Below are 15,342 nucleotides of genomic sequence, written 5' to 3'. Positions count from 1 at the left end.
CCACATCCTGCTGAGAGCCCAAGGATGGGGACTGGAAAGCACCCTACAGACTCATCAACAGAGGCTGCTGAGGACCTTATCATTAACTGTTTCAGGGGCCAGTGGGGACAGAATTCAAATTGAAGTGTGCAAGGGATGGGTGCAAAATGAGGAAGTAGTGACCAAGAGTATAGGCAACGCACTGGAGAAACTTAGCTCTAAAGGGGAAAATTACAGGGAGGTAGTTTGAAGGTGGTATGAAGTCGAAGTATGTGGAAAGAGTTGGGATTTAAAACCAGTTCTGACTCCACATCTGAATCCTAATAATTGCTGCTTCTGGACCCCCCGTACTGCTGTTTCTCTGAGGCTGCACTGGTAATCCATAAAGCTCTCTTTCTTCTTCTCCATAAAAACTACTCACATGAAGCTCATCTACAGAAGAAAGTTCTGGAGGTTTTGAGTATTTCAATGCAAAATCTAACTACCCCTTAGGTTTGTGTTGGGTTTTAAGATCTTCAGAGACTGGGACTTTCGTAATCTACTTTCCTCCACAGAACACCTGTAAAATGAGTTAAGCCGGGTGGTATTATTGTGGTTTTATGGGCGAGGGAACTGAGTCACAGAGACATTAAGGGCAGAACTGGCACAAGAATCCGAGACCTCTGATTCTTAATCCAGGGTTCTTACTACTCTACCACACTTTGCACAAGAAGGTTTCAGCCCTAGAACCACCACCACCAAGTAAGTTTTCCTCTTCTATAAAACCATTAGTAATAGTGCAGAAATAGCAGTGGTGCCTGCTGTCATAATTGTCATAGTGGAATATACAAAGCCTTGCCAAATATATTACCTCATGAAAATCAAAACAAATTCTCCGAGGCACCCACGGCTGGCTCTCTCAGAGCTACTACCCCAAGTTCTGATGAGGACACAAGTTCATACAATGATGCACGGTAAAGCGGGACTTGAATCCAGATCCCTGAACTCTGAATCCAGTGTTCAGGTTTATGGTTTATAAATGCGGGATCCCTTCAAGAATCTGATGAAAGTTATGGCCTCTCTTCACAGAAAATTATGTGTCAGTATATAATCAGCAAAACTGCACATAATGAAGGGGCTCACGGATGATCTAAAGGTAGGAACCCCCGCTCTAGGTAGGTTATGTGGTCTCTAAGCCCAGTAAAGTGTTAGTAGTGATGGTCCATGCATGATCCCTATCAGTGGTAATGGCGTTTTAACTAGAGGTGAGATCTCCCCACTGGGAAGCTACTATTTTTCCTTTGATATCAATGAGTATCTTATAGGGAGACACCCTGGGACTATGCAGATATCCCACTTTGCATCATACCTTCACTAATTTCAGCATCCACTGGTGATTCTCCCTTACAACAAGTATTACTGTGGTATTAGCCTAATGATAATATTCTAATTCCATTATTTCTTCCACATTTATTAATTTCAAGGACATGGTCCTTGCAGTAGACAGGAAGATCTGCCCTTTCCTTCCATTTACTTCTTCAATAATTTATTTCTATCAGAACGGCCTTGGGGAGTCACTTTATTCCATCACTACTTCTTCTCTTGATCGAATTGTCCCCAAAGGCCATGGAGAGATTCTTTTTTTTTTTTTTTTTTTAAGATTTTATTTATTTGACAGAGAGAGAGACAGTGAGAGAGGGAACACAAGCAGGGGGAGTGGGAGAGGGAGAAGCAGGCCTCCCATGGAGCAGGGAGCCCAACGCGGGGCTCGATTCCAGGACTCCGGGATCATGACCTGAGCCGAAGGCAGACACCTAATGACTGAGCCACCCAGGTGCCCCATGGAGAGATTCTTAAAGCTGGCTCCCTCGCACTTCGACAATTTCTCTTCAAGTAGTTCCTTACTTTCCGGCATCACGAAATGTTCGTGTATGTTCCCTGCCCATGCCCTGGAATCAGCATGTTCCCAAGAAGTCCTAATTCCTTTTAAGTAGAGAACAGTATTTAAAAACCAGGACCTCATGCTAGGTGTGCACACTGCTGTGTGAGGGCTCACTGTTCCCAGGCCATCTCAGCAGAGAGCACAGGGAATGTATGTATGGGTACTCACACAGATTTACACACTTTGTTTCTTTCTACCGCTCCAGCTCTATCTGTATACAGATATCCCTACACCCATACGTACAAAATCACAACTTGATCTTAATACCTCCTACTTCTGCCCACTACCATAGGGTTCATTGTAACGTTCCCCTTTCCCTATTTAAGAGAAACCTGGCTCTCATTATCCACAATACATTCATTTATTTGCTTAGTTGTAGTATACACCATAAAGGATTTTCAGAAGAGTTAATCCAGAAATTCATGAAAAACAAATTTAGGAATTATACTTAAAATTGTTTTAAGGATTGTATTTATTTATTTATTTGAGAGAGAAAGAGGAGGAGAGAGAAAGGAAGAAGGGTGAGAGAGACAGAGAGAGACCAGGAGCAAAGGCAGGGGCAGAGGGAGAGGGAGGAGCAGGCTCCCCACGGAGCAGGGAGCCCGATGTGGGGCTTGATCCCAAACTCGATCCCACATCCTGAGATCATGACCTAAGCGGAAGGCCGATGCTTAAAGATTGAGCCACGTAGGCGCCCCAGAGTATAACACTGATATACAGTTATTTTATCTTCAGTCATACATTATACTATTAAAATATTCTTTCCCAAAGTTACTTGGGTTAGTTCTTTTCTTTCTCAAACCCTTCTAACTGCAGTTATGTTATTCATTATTAATACAATAGGTTTAGATTTTGCCAATTGTATTTCATTTTGTCCACTCCCACTATACAAATACATCTTGGTATCCATCCATCTATCTACCTACCTACTTACCTACCTATCTATTAACTTCTACCTATTACTATCTAACCTACTTACCTACCTACTTTCTATTTTCAAGGGGCAGGTAAAGCATCACCATGGTTCTAAGAATTACAATATAAAGATCTTATATAAAGATCTACTCGGAAAAGTACCATCTCCACTTCTTACCCTCTTCTCACTCCCCCATTTTTTCGTCCCATTCTTTGTTACCACCACTAGGGCACTAGTCTCACCAGTTTCTAGTTTAACCTTCCAGCATTTCTTTTGCACAAATGGGTAAATGCACATATAGTTTCTTATCATCACCTTCCTTTTCCATGAAAGGGAGCACACTGTAAACACTCTTTTGTGTTGTTCACTTAATATATCCTAGAAATCACTTCACATCACTTATTATCCTCTGTTGTACAGACGAAGAGACGGGCGTAAAGAGGCTGGATAAGCTGCCCAAGGTCACACCCCCAGTAAGGAGGAAAGCCGGATTTAAGCCGAAGAAGTGTTGACTCCAAAACCCACGCTGCTTCCACTACATCGGAGTCTCTCATCCTCGGTTCCCAGCATATTCTTTGGGACCTTTAGTTCCTCTGAATTCTCCTTAGATAACTTTGAAAACTAATACACATAAGTCCTGGATCATCTGGACGACCATCTTCTAACCCAACACTGCCGGGCATGCTCATCTCCCAAAGGAACTGAAAATCACCCAGCTGCCTAAGGGGAACGCCCTCGTGCAGGAATGGGGTGGAGGGGTGGGGGCTGTAAGGGGACGGGGCAGCAGGTACCTGGCTGTGGCCTTGGCTTGTAGTTCAGGGAAGGCAGCATGGCCCTGCACCATGTGGTCTATCTGAAAAACAAGAGAGATGGGTCGGTTTTATAGTTTCTCTGATTTATGTTTAAGCCAGAAAAAGATACATTAAAATGTCGGTTTCTTTCAACTCTGTCCACAGAGGATCCAAGAATGTTAAAGTGCTAACTCCACTAGAGTGTCTCAGCTTTTTCAGAAATTCGGCTTTGCTTCTTCACCTAGTGCTGGCTGCTCAATCCACAAGAAACAGCAGCAGGAAATGAAACTCTCAAGGCTAACCTGGTAGCAGAACGTCCAAAATGGAGGCGTGCGGACAGGAGTGAGGAGTAACTCCAGGTACGTGGTGAAGGGCCTGGGTGTTAAAGCCCCCAGGTCTGGATCACACCATTTCCGCCTCCTGATCCAGGCTGTCACCCCAGGACAAAGTCAGACCTTGAATTACTCACCCCGGCTTACTAATGGAGAAGCTGAGTGAAGGAGACGAGGAGGAGGGATTACCAGTTCAAAAACCAACAACAAAACGTTGCCCTAGAGCTGTCAAGAGGACCTCTCCTAATTGTCAAGTTGTCACATAAAAAAACAAACAAACAAAAAAAAAGAAGTTATTACATGAGAAATGGGGGTGTCGCTCTCCCGGGACAGAAGTGTCTAAGCTCTGTGGATAACTGTCTTCTCATTTGAAATCCCTTATCTAGGATTTTATTCCTTAATCTACTTGGTAGCTCTGAACAAAATAATATATAATAGTATCAGGCAGAGAAATGTCTCCCTGCTCCCCTGCTTGCTAAAACACACCCAACAAAACACACCCAACATTGTGTTTGTGTTCCTGAACCTAATCTGGTTGTCTTCCCGGTGTTCATATGAGTCTCTAGGACTCCAAAACCATTTGACCAATTCATTTTCATTCAGACTATGGTTATTTGGGACTCATGGAGATAGTCTCTCTAGTGTGTTTCCAGACAGCTAGGGTTGTGTAAAGGCAAAGAGAACTTTTTCGGGAGCCACAGAGGTTGGGTCTGGGTTGAGCTAACTACTCCCAATCCTACCTACCCCTACCTCCTCTATGGGCTACTGCTTCCCTGATCTAAGCACCCCAGGGCCTGGTACCACAGGGAGAGGGAAAATTCTGTGGCCCTGTATGACGGTATGGCGTGCCCCTCCTCTTGAGAACTGTGAGCCACAAACTATCCTTTCAGTGGCAATCATCCCCTGATCTGTTGGCCTCATCCTAAGGGAATAATAATACAATCTGCATTTTACAACAGTGGCTTAGTGATAAGAACACAGGCTTTGGAAACAGACAGACGCAGGTTTGAATTCATGGTCTATGTTCATATTTTGTGGTACCGAGGAAAGGTTACTTGAACTCTCAGAGCCTCATCTCCTACAACTGTAAAGTGGTGATAATGAAATTCGCCTTGCAAGAGTGCCTGCTATGGAGGTGGCTCTCAGTTCCCAACATCTATTATTAAGAAGAAGGATACGCCATCAAAAGGGCAAAAACGGCTTGGACAGCAGAATCTCCAATGGTCAGCTGCACTTCTTTCTTCCCCCTAACAGCATCTGGTAGGAAAGGTCCACTCTGGTTCGTGAAGACCAAGCCAGTTTTTCAAATAAACGAGCACTCAATTCAAAAGCCTGGAGCGCCTGATCCTAAGGCTGATCTCTCTGTTTATGTTCTATTCTCCAGCGCATTTAGCACAGTATAGAACATAGTGTCCTATTAGTGGTTATTTGTTTCCCAGTGAAATAACCAGTTTAACCACAATGACTGTATTTGCCAAGTGGCTGCCTCAGAAATATACAGACAGAGCTTGCCTAACTTTATGACTACTTTCTTATTTTCCCCATCTGCTCAGATTTCAGCTCTGAGAGCAAGCAGAAAAGTCCGCAAACGATATGCATAGGTAGGAAGCTTGAGCTGAGTGGAGTCCGATCTTCTTCAAGATGGCTTTCTAGATCAAGAGGGAAAAGCCATCTTATACACCTAGGGCTGGATTTTTAGGTCCTTCCTCATAAGGTGGCATCAGCATTTGGAACACAGGAGAAACAGAAACGCAACGCAGTATAACACAGAGATCATAAATGGTTAGTACAAGGGGACATCTGGCTCACAGATGTATTTTATTTGGGTTATATAATGTTTAGAAAAATCAGCCAATATTTTTAAATTGGAAGATTCCACTTAAAACCCAGATTTTGGTTTCTCCTGAAGAACTGGCAGATGCAAGATACGGGGCCACCCATAGTCCCCAGGGCAAGAGTCGGCTGGAATCCAGTGATGACTGATCCTGTCAGACAGAACTGTGCCCTTCAGTATCTAGAAGACACCACCACTCCCCAGTCCTCCACCTCCAACAACAGACATCAGATTTCACCAATTTCTCATCACGACTGCACAAAGGCTTTACTTGTAGGGGAGCTCTATTTTTCTAAGCCCATCTCTCTGTGAAAGGAAGGAACATAAAATCATTCCCTAGAGTGCCAGGAGTTAAAAGAAAAACTTCTCTGTCAAAGTAAAAAACAAAACATAACAAAAAACCTGTTTGCCTAATCTGTTTATGCTATCTGTGTGACTCCTTTAGGCATCTGAGTTTCCAACTCTTGAAATGACAGAACGCAGACAAGGGAGTCCTGAGACCTGAGTCAGTTCTGGCTCAGGGAATGACCTTAAATAAGACCACTTCTAATTCTCTCCCTCTACAACATTTAATAAATTAACATGACAAAGAGCTAAATGTTTGTAAAATTAGAGGACTGCAATTGCCTGAGATTACAAAACTGTGGGCACAGAGTTCCTAGGCAAGAAAAACACATGACAAAGTTTAGAATCCCAGAATTCTAGGTTCTATGATCATTTTGCTGAGATAAAGCCATCTTATGGCATGATGGGCTTTTCTCTATTAAAATCAATTTTATGTATTAGTCTTGAGGCTTTACCTTGCTTTGCAGATAATGAAATCGTTAGACTCAGAGACGTGTTCATTGCTTGCCACAGCTCCCATTTTGCCATTTGCATTTACCTGAAATGTCACTTTTTTCATCTCAGTTCTTCCAACGCTTTACTTAACTTTGGCTTCTTATCTCAAAGTGAAAACATTTTGTCTGATTTTTTCCCAGCCTTGAAATTCTCATAAAAATCCAATGAAAGAAGAAAGCCCAGCCTAGACAATGTCTTTTACTTTGCTGGAAAGAACTGTGGGTTTCAATACTGAATGGTTCCTAAGAACAACAAACATTCCTGAAAGAAAATATAAACCTTTTGTTTGTTTTTTTTTCCTCCCACAACTTTACTATTAACTTGTGATAGAACAACTTTACTTACAAGTGGACAAATTCTGACTTAATCCAGAGCTAATTTAGTCAGTTTCGTTCAAATCATTCAACATCAAAGTTAATAGCTTTGTGCATTTTTATAGTTTGTTAATTAATTCACTTAATTCGGGAAACTAATATGATATGTGGCTACCCTGTGCTAGGCTAGATACGAAGATAAACAGAAGTCATTGCTCTCACAGAGCTCTGCTTGTCAGTGGAAAATGAGCATGCCAATATTCAAATATGGTCTCGACTGATTAGGTTCTTCATAGATTCTGCAAAATGTTTACTGAACATTCACTCTGCTCTAGTCATAGTAAGCACAGCCATAGAAAGGCACCTCAAGACTTCATACAAATACTACTCCAACTTCTGGATGATCTCTGAATTGCATTATAAGTAGCCCAGCTGAAGCTGAAAGAACTCAACAGAGATTTCAGTAAGTGCTCATCACAGGAAAGACAAAACTTGAGAGTCTGAGTTTGACCAAATAAACCATCTGTTAAAAAAATACTCTTCAGCGGATTAAGAATAACCCAGTATCTCTCCAATATATCAATCATAATGTTCAAGATATGATCTCGAATTGCTAGCCATATAGAGAGAAGGAAAATGTCATCTATATTTAAGAGAAAAGCCACTTAATAGCTAATGATCCTGAGATGACACAGATGCTAGAAATAGAAGGCAAGAATTCAACAATTTATCCTAGATTTGTCTCCTGTGGCAAGGCAAACAAAAGCAAAAATAAACTCTTGGGACTCCATCAAAACAAAGAGTTTCTGCACAACAGAAAAAACAGTCAACAAAACTGAAAGAGGACCTACTGAACAGGAGAAGATATTTGCAAAAGATGTCTCTGATAAGGGATTAGTATCCAAAACATATAAAGACCTTATACAAATAGGTGAAGGGGATTGAGAGTACATCTAGCTTCATAAGCACTAATACATGGAATTGCTGAATCACTATATTGTAAACCTGAAACTAAGAGAATACTACATTAACTACACTGGAATTAAAATAAAATAAAGAACATATACATATATTGCTAAGTGAAATGTGAGTCAGAGAAAGACAAATACCCTATGTTTTTACTCATATGTGGAATTTAAGAAACAGAACAAAGGGGAAAAAAAGACAAACAAAAAACAGATTCTTAACTATAGAGATCAAACTGATGGTTACCAGAGGGAAGGTGGGTGGGGAGTGGGGGGGATGGGTGAAACAGGTGAAGGGAATTCAGAGTACACTTATCATGATGAGCACTGAGTAATGTATAGAATTGTTGAATCACTGTGTTGTACACCTGAAACTAATATAACACTGTATGCTAACTATACTGAAAATAAAAAAATAAATAAAGAGAACAAAGTCAACATGAAAAAAAAATTCATCATGCATTCAAAAGAGCAGGCGAGGTTAGAAGAACACTATAAAGTTGTTGCTTGATCTGAGCACTGGTATGTTTGGACATTGTTGTATGTCAATAAATACTGCTTAAATATCATTGCACACCTTAATAAAGAAATAAACATATAAATAAATAAATAAATTTAAAAAATGAAATCAGTGGTTTAGTAATGCTTTTTAGGATATAAATGATAATATTCTCATAATCAGTAAATAGATAAGAAACAAAAACTATTAAAAATGGAAATTCTACTATTGAAAAAGGCAATATCTGAAATATTTAATGGATAGGCCTCACAGCTAATTGAAGATCATAGAGGAAAGAGTCAATGAACTTGAAACAGACCAACAGAGACAGTATCTAACTGTGAGAGAAAAGAGGGGGGAGGGACAGAGAAAGGAGGGGAGGAAAGGGGTGACAGGTGGAGGGGGATAGAAGGAGACAGAGATGTCAGGGAGGTAGAGAGACAGAAAATGAAAAAAAAAAAACACTCCTTCACAGGCTTGTGGGACAATAGCCAAGGGTCTCATATATATGCAACGGGAGTCAGAGGACGAAGAATAAGAGCAAAATGCAAACTTAGTACTGAGGTAGGGCTGTTGGTATGGGTGTGAACTGAGATGCCCATATATAATACAGACACACCCTCTGATGATATTCAGGGGCAAATATACAGTTTCATCCTCCAGGGAAAATACCTCAGCCAGGGGTGGTACTGGCTCATGAGGACCAAATGCTACTGTACTTGATACATGAAGATGTGCCGTGTCTATTGCCTGTAGAACATTTGTCATACTGCTCTGATTTCGCAATGCTGATGTTTCTTACTACTGCATTAGGGAATGTATTCTTGCCATGGCCACCACCTGTGCTAAGTTTATAATCACTCCAAATGCTGGGTCTATGGAAAGAACCTCTTCCTGGGTCGGTCACTGGGAACCATAGTTCTAAGTATTTTCTTTTGTCTCATGGGTATAGTAATCTTGTGTTGTTGTTTATATTGCTTCTATGGCATATGGATGCAATATTTATTTGTTTTTAAGAATAAATATTGGCAATTTCCCCAACTTGGTGAAAGACAAAAATTTATAAATTCAAGAAGTTTAGCAAACCTGGGAAAAGAAGGATAAATCCAAAGACCACCATGTGTGGGCATACCACAATAAAAATAAAAGATTAAGAGAAAATCAAGAAAGTAGAAAAAAAATAATAGACTCTAGACACAGGAAAAAAACCATACAAATGACAGTTGACTTCTCATAAGAAACAAGGATTCCAGAATATAAAACAGTAACATCTTTAAGTGCTGAAGGAAAACAAACAAAGAACCTGCCAACCAAGAATTCTATATTGAGCAAAAATATCTTTCAAGATATAAGGTAAAATAAATTCATTAAAAAAAAAAAACTAAGAGAATTTTTTTCTTTTTTTCTTTTTATCAATATCTGTAAGAAATGAATAAATGCTGAAGGAAGTTCGTCAGGCCAAAGGGAATACGAGACAGAAATTTAAATTTTCAGAAAGAAATTTAAAACTATGGAAATGGTAAATATGTACGTAAATACAAAAGATAATGTTTGTTTCTTAGATCTCTTTGAAATCCATATGACTGTTACGGGTGGAACGATATCCTCCCAAAATTCAGATGTGAAGCCCCAACCTTCCATGTGACTGTATTTGGAAATGGGGACTTGATGGAAGTAAGTAAGGCTCTATGAGGTCATAAGGGTGGGGCCCTAATCCAATAGAACTGCCATCCTTATAAGAAGAGCCAGGATCACCAAAGCTCGCTCTCTACGTGCATGCACCCGGTAAAGGCCATGTGAGGACACAGTGGGAAGGCTGCTGACTGCAAGCCAGGAAGAGCGCTCACATGAGAAACTGGACTTTCTAGCACTTTGATCATGGACTTCTATTCTCCAAACTGTAAGGAAATGAGTGTTTACTGTTTAAGCCACCCGGTGGACGGTATTTCATTATGGCACACTGGACAGACTACTCCATTATTTAAAGCGAACAACAAAGCAGCTACTACATTGTCAGACGTAGAGCATATGTAGGCATCGCACATACTATGACTACAGCATAAAGAGTTGGGGGGTGGCAAAGGGAACTCTAGAGTTGAATGCTTTTTACATTTTACATGAAAAATATGTATATTTTACAATAAATACACATATAAAACATGTATATTTTACATAAATAAATATACATACAAAATATGTATATTTTACAATATACAGTCTAAGGCTGAAAAGCTTAGGACATTTATTGTATGTCATTACTAAAGAAATCATTTTAAAAAGGAATTCAAAAAATCTTGCCTGAAAAGCAAACAGGAGAATCCAAATGGAATTCTGAAAACTGAAAGATACCTGAATAATCCAAAAGATGGAAGAAAAGGAGAGACAGAGAAACAAAAAAACCAGAACCACCACAGAAAACAAACAGCAAAATGGAAGACCTAAATCCAACAATATTCATCTTCACATTAAATCGTGGATCGTTTTCAACACTCTCAGTAAACATCAAAGATTACAAGATTGCAGAAAAGCAAGACCCAGCTACATCCTGTGTATAAAAGATGTACTTTACATAGACTGGGACAGAGATGATGGTGCTTTGACTGATGGTGTTGGGAGTCAAGTTACAAAAAAAACCCAAATCAGATGGAGTGGTGATAAACATTTCGGCATCAGAATCCTTAGGAATTTCTGACTGGATGAGGGCAGAGAAGGGAAAGGAGGAGTAAAGAATTAATCCTAATTTTCTGGCTTTAATAAAAATATAAATGACCGTGGTCTTTATTTAAATGAAGACAAATACTTGAGGATCAAATAGAGACCGTATCAGTTACTAGAGTCAGAAAACTATAATTCTGGAATCCTTCCTCCCTCTGCCTCCCTGACATTGAATCCATCCTCTCTCCATCTACAGCAATGCTATCCTTCAAAACCTTGACCTCTCTCTTCTTCACTTCACATCCAATCCATCGAGAAACCTCATCATCTCTACCTGCAAAATATATCCCAAAACATGACCACTTGGTGACCACTGCCACCACCCTCAAGTTTCAAGTGGTTTACTGATACAATAGCCTCTCTCTGGCGCCCCTGCTGTCATCTCCCCCACCCCCACCCCACCATTTATTCCCCAGGGAGCAGGCAGCAGTCTGAATGACCCTTTAAAAACCAAGTCCTACTTGGCCTCTGCTCATTCTTCTCCAGTGGCTTTCCATTTCACTCAGAAGTAAAAGCCAAAATTCTAACAGTGGCCAATAATATAGCTCCATATTACCTCGTGAACTGATTCACAACTCTCATTTTGGTTTATTTGGCTCCATCTTTGTGGCCTTGTTTGCTGTTTCTATAATATACTGCAGGCGGGCCATCCTCCCTCAGGACCTTTGCACTGGTTTTTCCCTTGGCTTGGTATGTCCTTCCCCTAGGTTTCCAAATGGCTAACTTCCTTCCCTTCCTTTTTATGTTTGCACGTCACATCAGAAAGGCCTACCGTAAGTAACCACCTTATTTAAAATTGCAAACTGTTCACCTGAACCCATAAACTTACTTCCTCTTCTATTTTTAACGACTTACACTATAAAATAAACTTTATTGCTTTCTCACTTTATTTATTTTGTAGGATCTGTCTTCTCTTGTTAGAATGTAAGCTTGACAAGGGGGCAGATTTTTGGAGTGAAGGGCAGGAGGAACCATTTTATTCTCTGCCTATTCCTCACTCAGAACAGTACCATGAACGTCGTGTAAATAAGCATCCCTCCAGAGAGTTTAGATTTTTATTCTACAGATAACTCGGGAGGTATCAAGAGTGACAGGGTCATGTCTATGTGCTTTCACCACAATCCTTAAAGAGGATGTTGTGGAAAGTTTGTGTTCCTTCAAAATTCATATGTTGAAATCCTAACCACCGGGGTGATTGTGTTCAGAAGTGGGACCCTTGGGAGGTGAGTAAGTCTGAGGGTGGAGGCCTCATGAATGGGATTAACACTCTTACAAGGGTCGGAAGGGACCAGAGTTCTCCCCTTCCACCATGTGAAAATGCAAGGAAAAGTCAGCCCTCTGCAAACCGGAAGAGGATCCTCACCAGGAACCAACCTTGCTGCTACCTTGATCTTCGACTTCCAGCCTCTGGAGCTGTGAGGAATAAAGTTCTGTTGCACATATGTCCCCCCAACCCCCCTGTCTATGGTAGTTTGTTCAAGTGGCCAAACTAAGACACAGGGCTTAGAGAGGGAAGAATTGGAAGAAAGAAGGTAATCAGGGAGCTGTGCAGGGACCCGGGTGTGTATACAAAAAACAAACAAACAAACAAACAAACAAACAAAAACAGTGCAATCCTGGGTGGGAGGGAAAGCAGAAAGATTTTTTAATGCAGAGCTGGTCTTTGTATCCACCAAGTCATTCCAATTAGCCAACGAACAATGCTGGGGACACACCTAAGTCCATACATACCTTCTGTCAATGCCACACACATACATTTCCTTTCTCTCGTGGCCTTATGAAGCCTACCAACTGAGTCTGCTTCGATGTACTTGAAAAGTCACACTAACTCACAATAATTGCTTCTCCAGGGACTGTACAAGGCAAGTGTAAGAAAAACTCAAAAATGTGGCTCCACAAAAGTTAGGTCCAGTTCTGGAGAGATCTGAGCCTTGCGGTAGCTGACCTGGATTTGAATCAAGGCTTTCCCACTTATAACTATTAAGATCTTGATCAAGTTACCTCATTGTTCTGAACATATTTATGCACTAGTAAAACTAAATCAACAACACTGACCACACAGACATGCTGTGCATATCAGAATGCTAAATCTTAATAAAGGGCCTGAAAGTATTTGTCCCATAACAGATCCTCTCAGGAGGCTGTGGGGGGTTGTGCAATCTACTTCATGTGCTATGCTAATTTGTAATCATCAGGCCTGTATTCAACCTTCCCATTAGATGTAAGTTACTGGAGGACAAGAATCATGTGACTATTCTCGCCTGGCCCAGAGTCATTCCTGTCACATGATGGAAGGAATGAACAAATAAAGAGTTGAACTCACTATCTCCATCCATGCACAGTATGTGTCTAATCCAAGCTCTTCATACACCCACTTGTGGGGGACGGGTGGACTTCCTGAAGCTAGTCCCAGGCTGAGTGGCACTGGGGATAAAGTGGGAAAGAGGCGTCTCAATGCACAAATGCTAAAATTCTGAACACACTACATCTTGCTACACGGTGGCCCTGGGGCTCAAGTTCATAAATTTAAATTCTGGGTTCAAAGAATTCAAAGGTGGGGCACCTGGGTGGCTCAGTCGGTTAAGTATCTGCCTTTGGCTCAGATCACGAGTCCTGGGATCAAGCCCTACATCAGGCTCCCTGCTCAGCGGGAAGCCTGCTTCTCCTTCTCCCTCTGCCACTACTCTCTGCATGGGCTCTCTGTCAAATAAATAAATAAAATCTTAAAAAACAAAAATAATTCAAAGGTAACCCCTACCCAAGCCCCATTATTCCAGACAGCCAAAGCCACCAAGCTTTGGAAGAAGAGGCAGCTTAGGAATTTGACTTAGCCTCCCTTACTGCACACCTCCCCCAATGGAAAGGACTCCAACTTCAGAGAGTGCCTGGAGAGAGGGATGGCCAAGGTCCAGCTGGAAACCAGCGTCGGCATCTGGATGCAGTGACTGCATGGGCTGGTGTTCTATGGAAAAGGTCTGGGCAAAAAAGTGATGTTTTCCGCACAGCTATTCTGGAGAGAGTATTGACAAGCACGAGGCAATCCCTGCTGGGTGCCCGACTGAGGCAACTAAAATCAATCATCCATGGGCTGGAGGCATGTGCCCTTCTAAGAGGAAATGAGTGTCAGTGGCACAAGCTTGAAAGGAGTGAAAAATGAATCCAAATCTCAGTCAAATGAAACTGCAAGAGGTCCAGAGCCAGAAAAGATCCTATTCTATTTTTTTTTCCTTCATCCTGAAGTTAACCAGATGGAGATTTTTTTTTTCTTTTTTTTTTTAAGTACCAAGCTATTCACATACTTTGAATGAAGAATTTGCTTTGGGATGAAAGATTTTTTTTTTTTTTAATTGTAAAAATGAGACAAAATGGCTATTCCTCCCTCCCTCCCAAATCTAGAGTTTAGGTAATTTTTTCTTTTTTATTTTCTTCTTTCTCCTCCTTCCCTTCCCTCTTCCTCTACTTTCTCTTCTCTTCTGCTTCAGATGGTACATTTGTGACTGTGTTTAGAATATACAGTGGACAATGTAATAATGGGACAGTTTCCGACCCAGCATTTCAGACATGTGTGTTTGAAACAATGAACACAAAACATGCAACTTCCTCTCACCGTGTTCTCCATAAAAACAATGTGTTGTAAAACCAGAGATTGGAATTTCACAACAGAACAAACAAGAATAAGTAAATGGAAAGGAAGGGCAAGCGGCAAAGGAGTCACATAAAAAGGCCACTGACAATGCACCAGGGACCTCTCTGGGTTGTGCTTGCTCCCCTGAGTCTGCATTCTTCATCTGTGTATTTGGATAATCACTGTACCTATTTCAAAGGGATTCTGAGAGAATTAAATGAGATAATATATGTCAAGCACTTGGCATCAAGACTGGGAAAGAAGGCCTTCAAAATAAATATGAGGCATTGGGATTACTATATATTAATAAGATTATATATATAATTATGTAAGATTAATAAGGATTAATAAGATTATGTATATAAATCCTTTTCACAGAACATTCTCAATAAGGTAGGATTTTTATTATTATCATCATTATTACATTCATTTCATTTCTTTATTTTGTAGGTTGTTTCTGTCTCTTTGCTTGCCTCCCCTCGACTGGACTGCTGCTTCACTGGGCAGTCTCTTCTGTTCTTGATTCAGATTTTGCCCCATCAGGCTAGCTTTTGGATTTCCTAAGATTTTGCTCTCTAAACTGCACAGGTCAATCACACCCACTTGTACAG

General features: G+C 40.8%; 1 protein-coding gene across 2 annotated transcripts in view; it reads right to left on the bottom strand.

Moving 5' to 3' along the window:
- Positions 1-15,342, bottom strand: part of LOC111143154 (FGGY carbohydrate kinase domain containing) — a 401,671-nt gene that overhangs the window by 112,032 nt on the left and 274,297 nt on the right. For both annotated transcript variants that reach the window (XM_022496662.1, XM_022496661.1), the window contains exon 10: positions 3,608-3,669. In XM_022496662.1, the coding sequence (XP_022352370.1) occupies positions 3,608-3,669 (62 nt within the window). The remainder of the gene's footprint in view (positions 1-3,607; positions 3,670-15,342) is intronic.

Source organism: Enhydra lutris, unplaced genomic scaffold, assembly GCF_002288905.1.
Source record: "Enhydra lutris kenyoni isolate GAN:26980312 unplaced genomic scaffold, ASM228890v2 scaffoldscaffold9, whole genome shotgun sequence".
Classification (NCBI taxonomy): Eukaryota; Metazoa; Chordata; class Mammalia; order Carnivora; family Mustelidae; genus Enhydra; species Enhydra lutris.
This window is presented reverse-complemented; position numbering and strand designations above follow the sequence as displayed.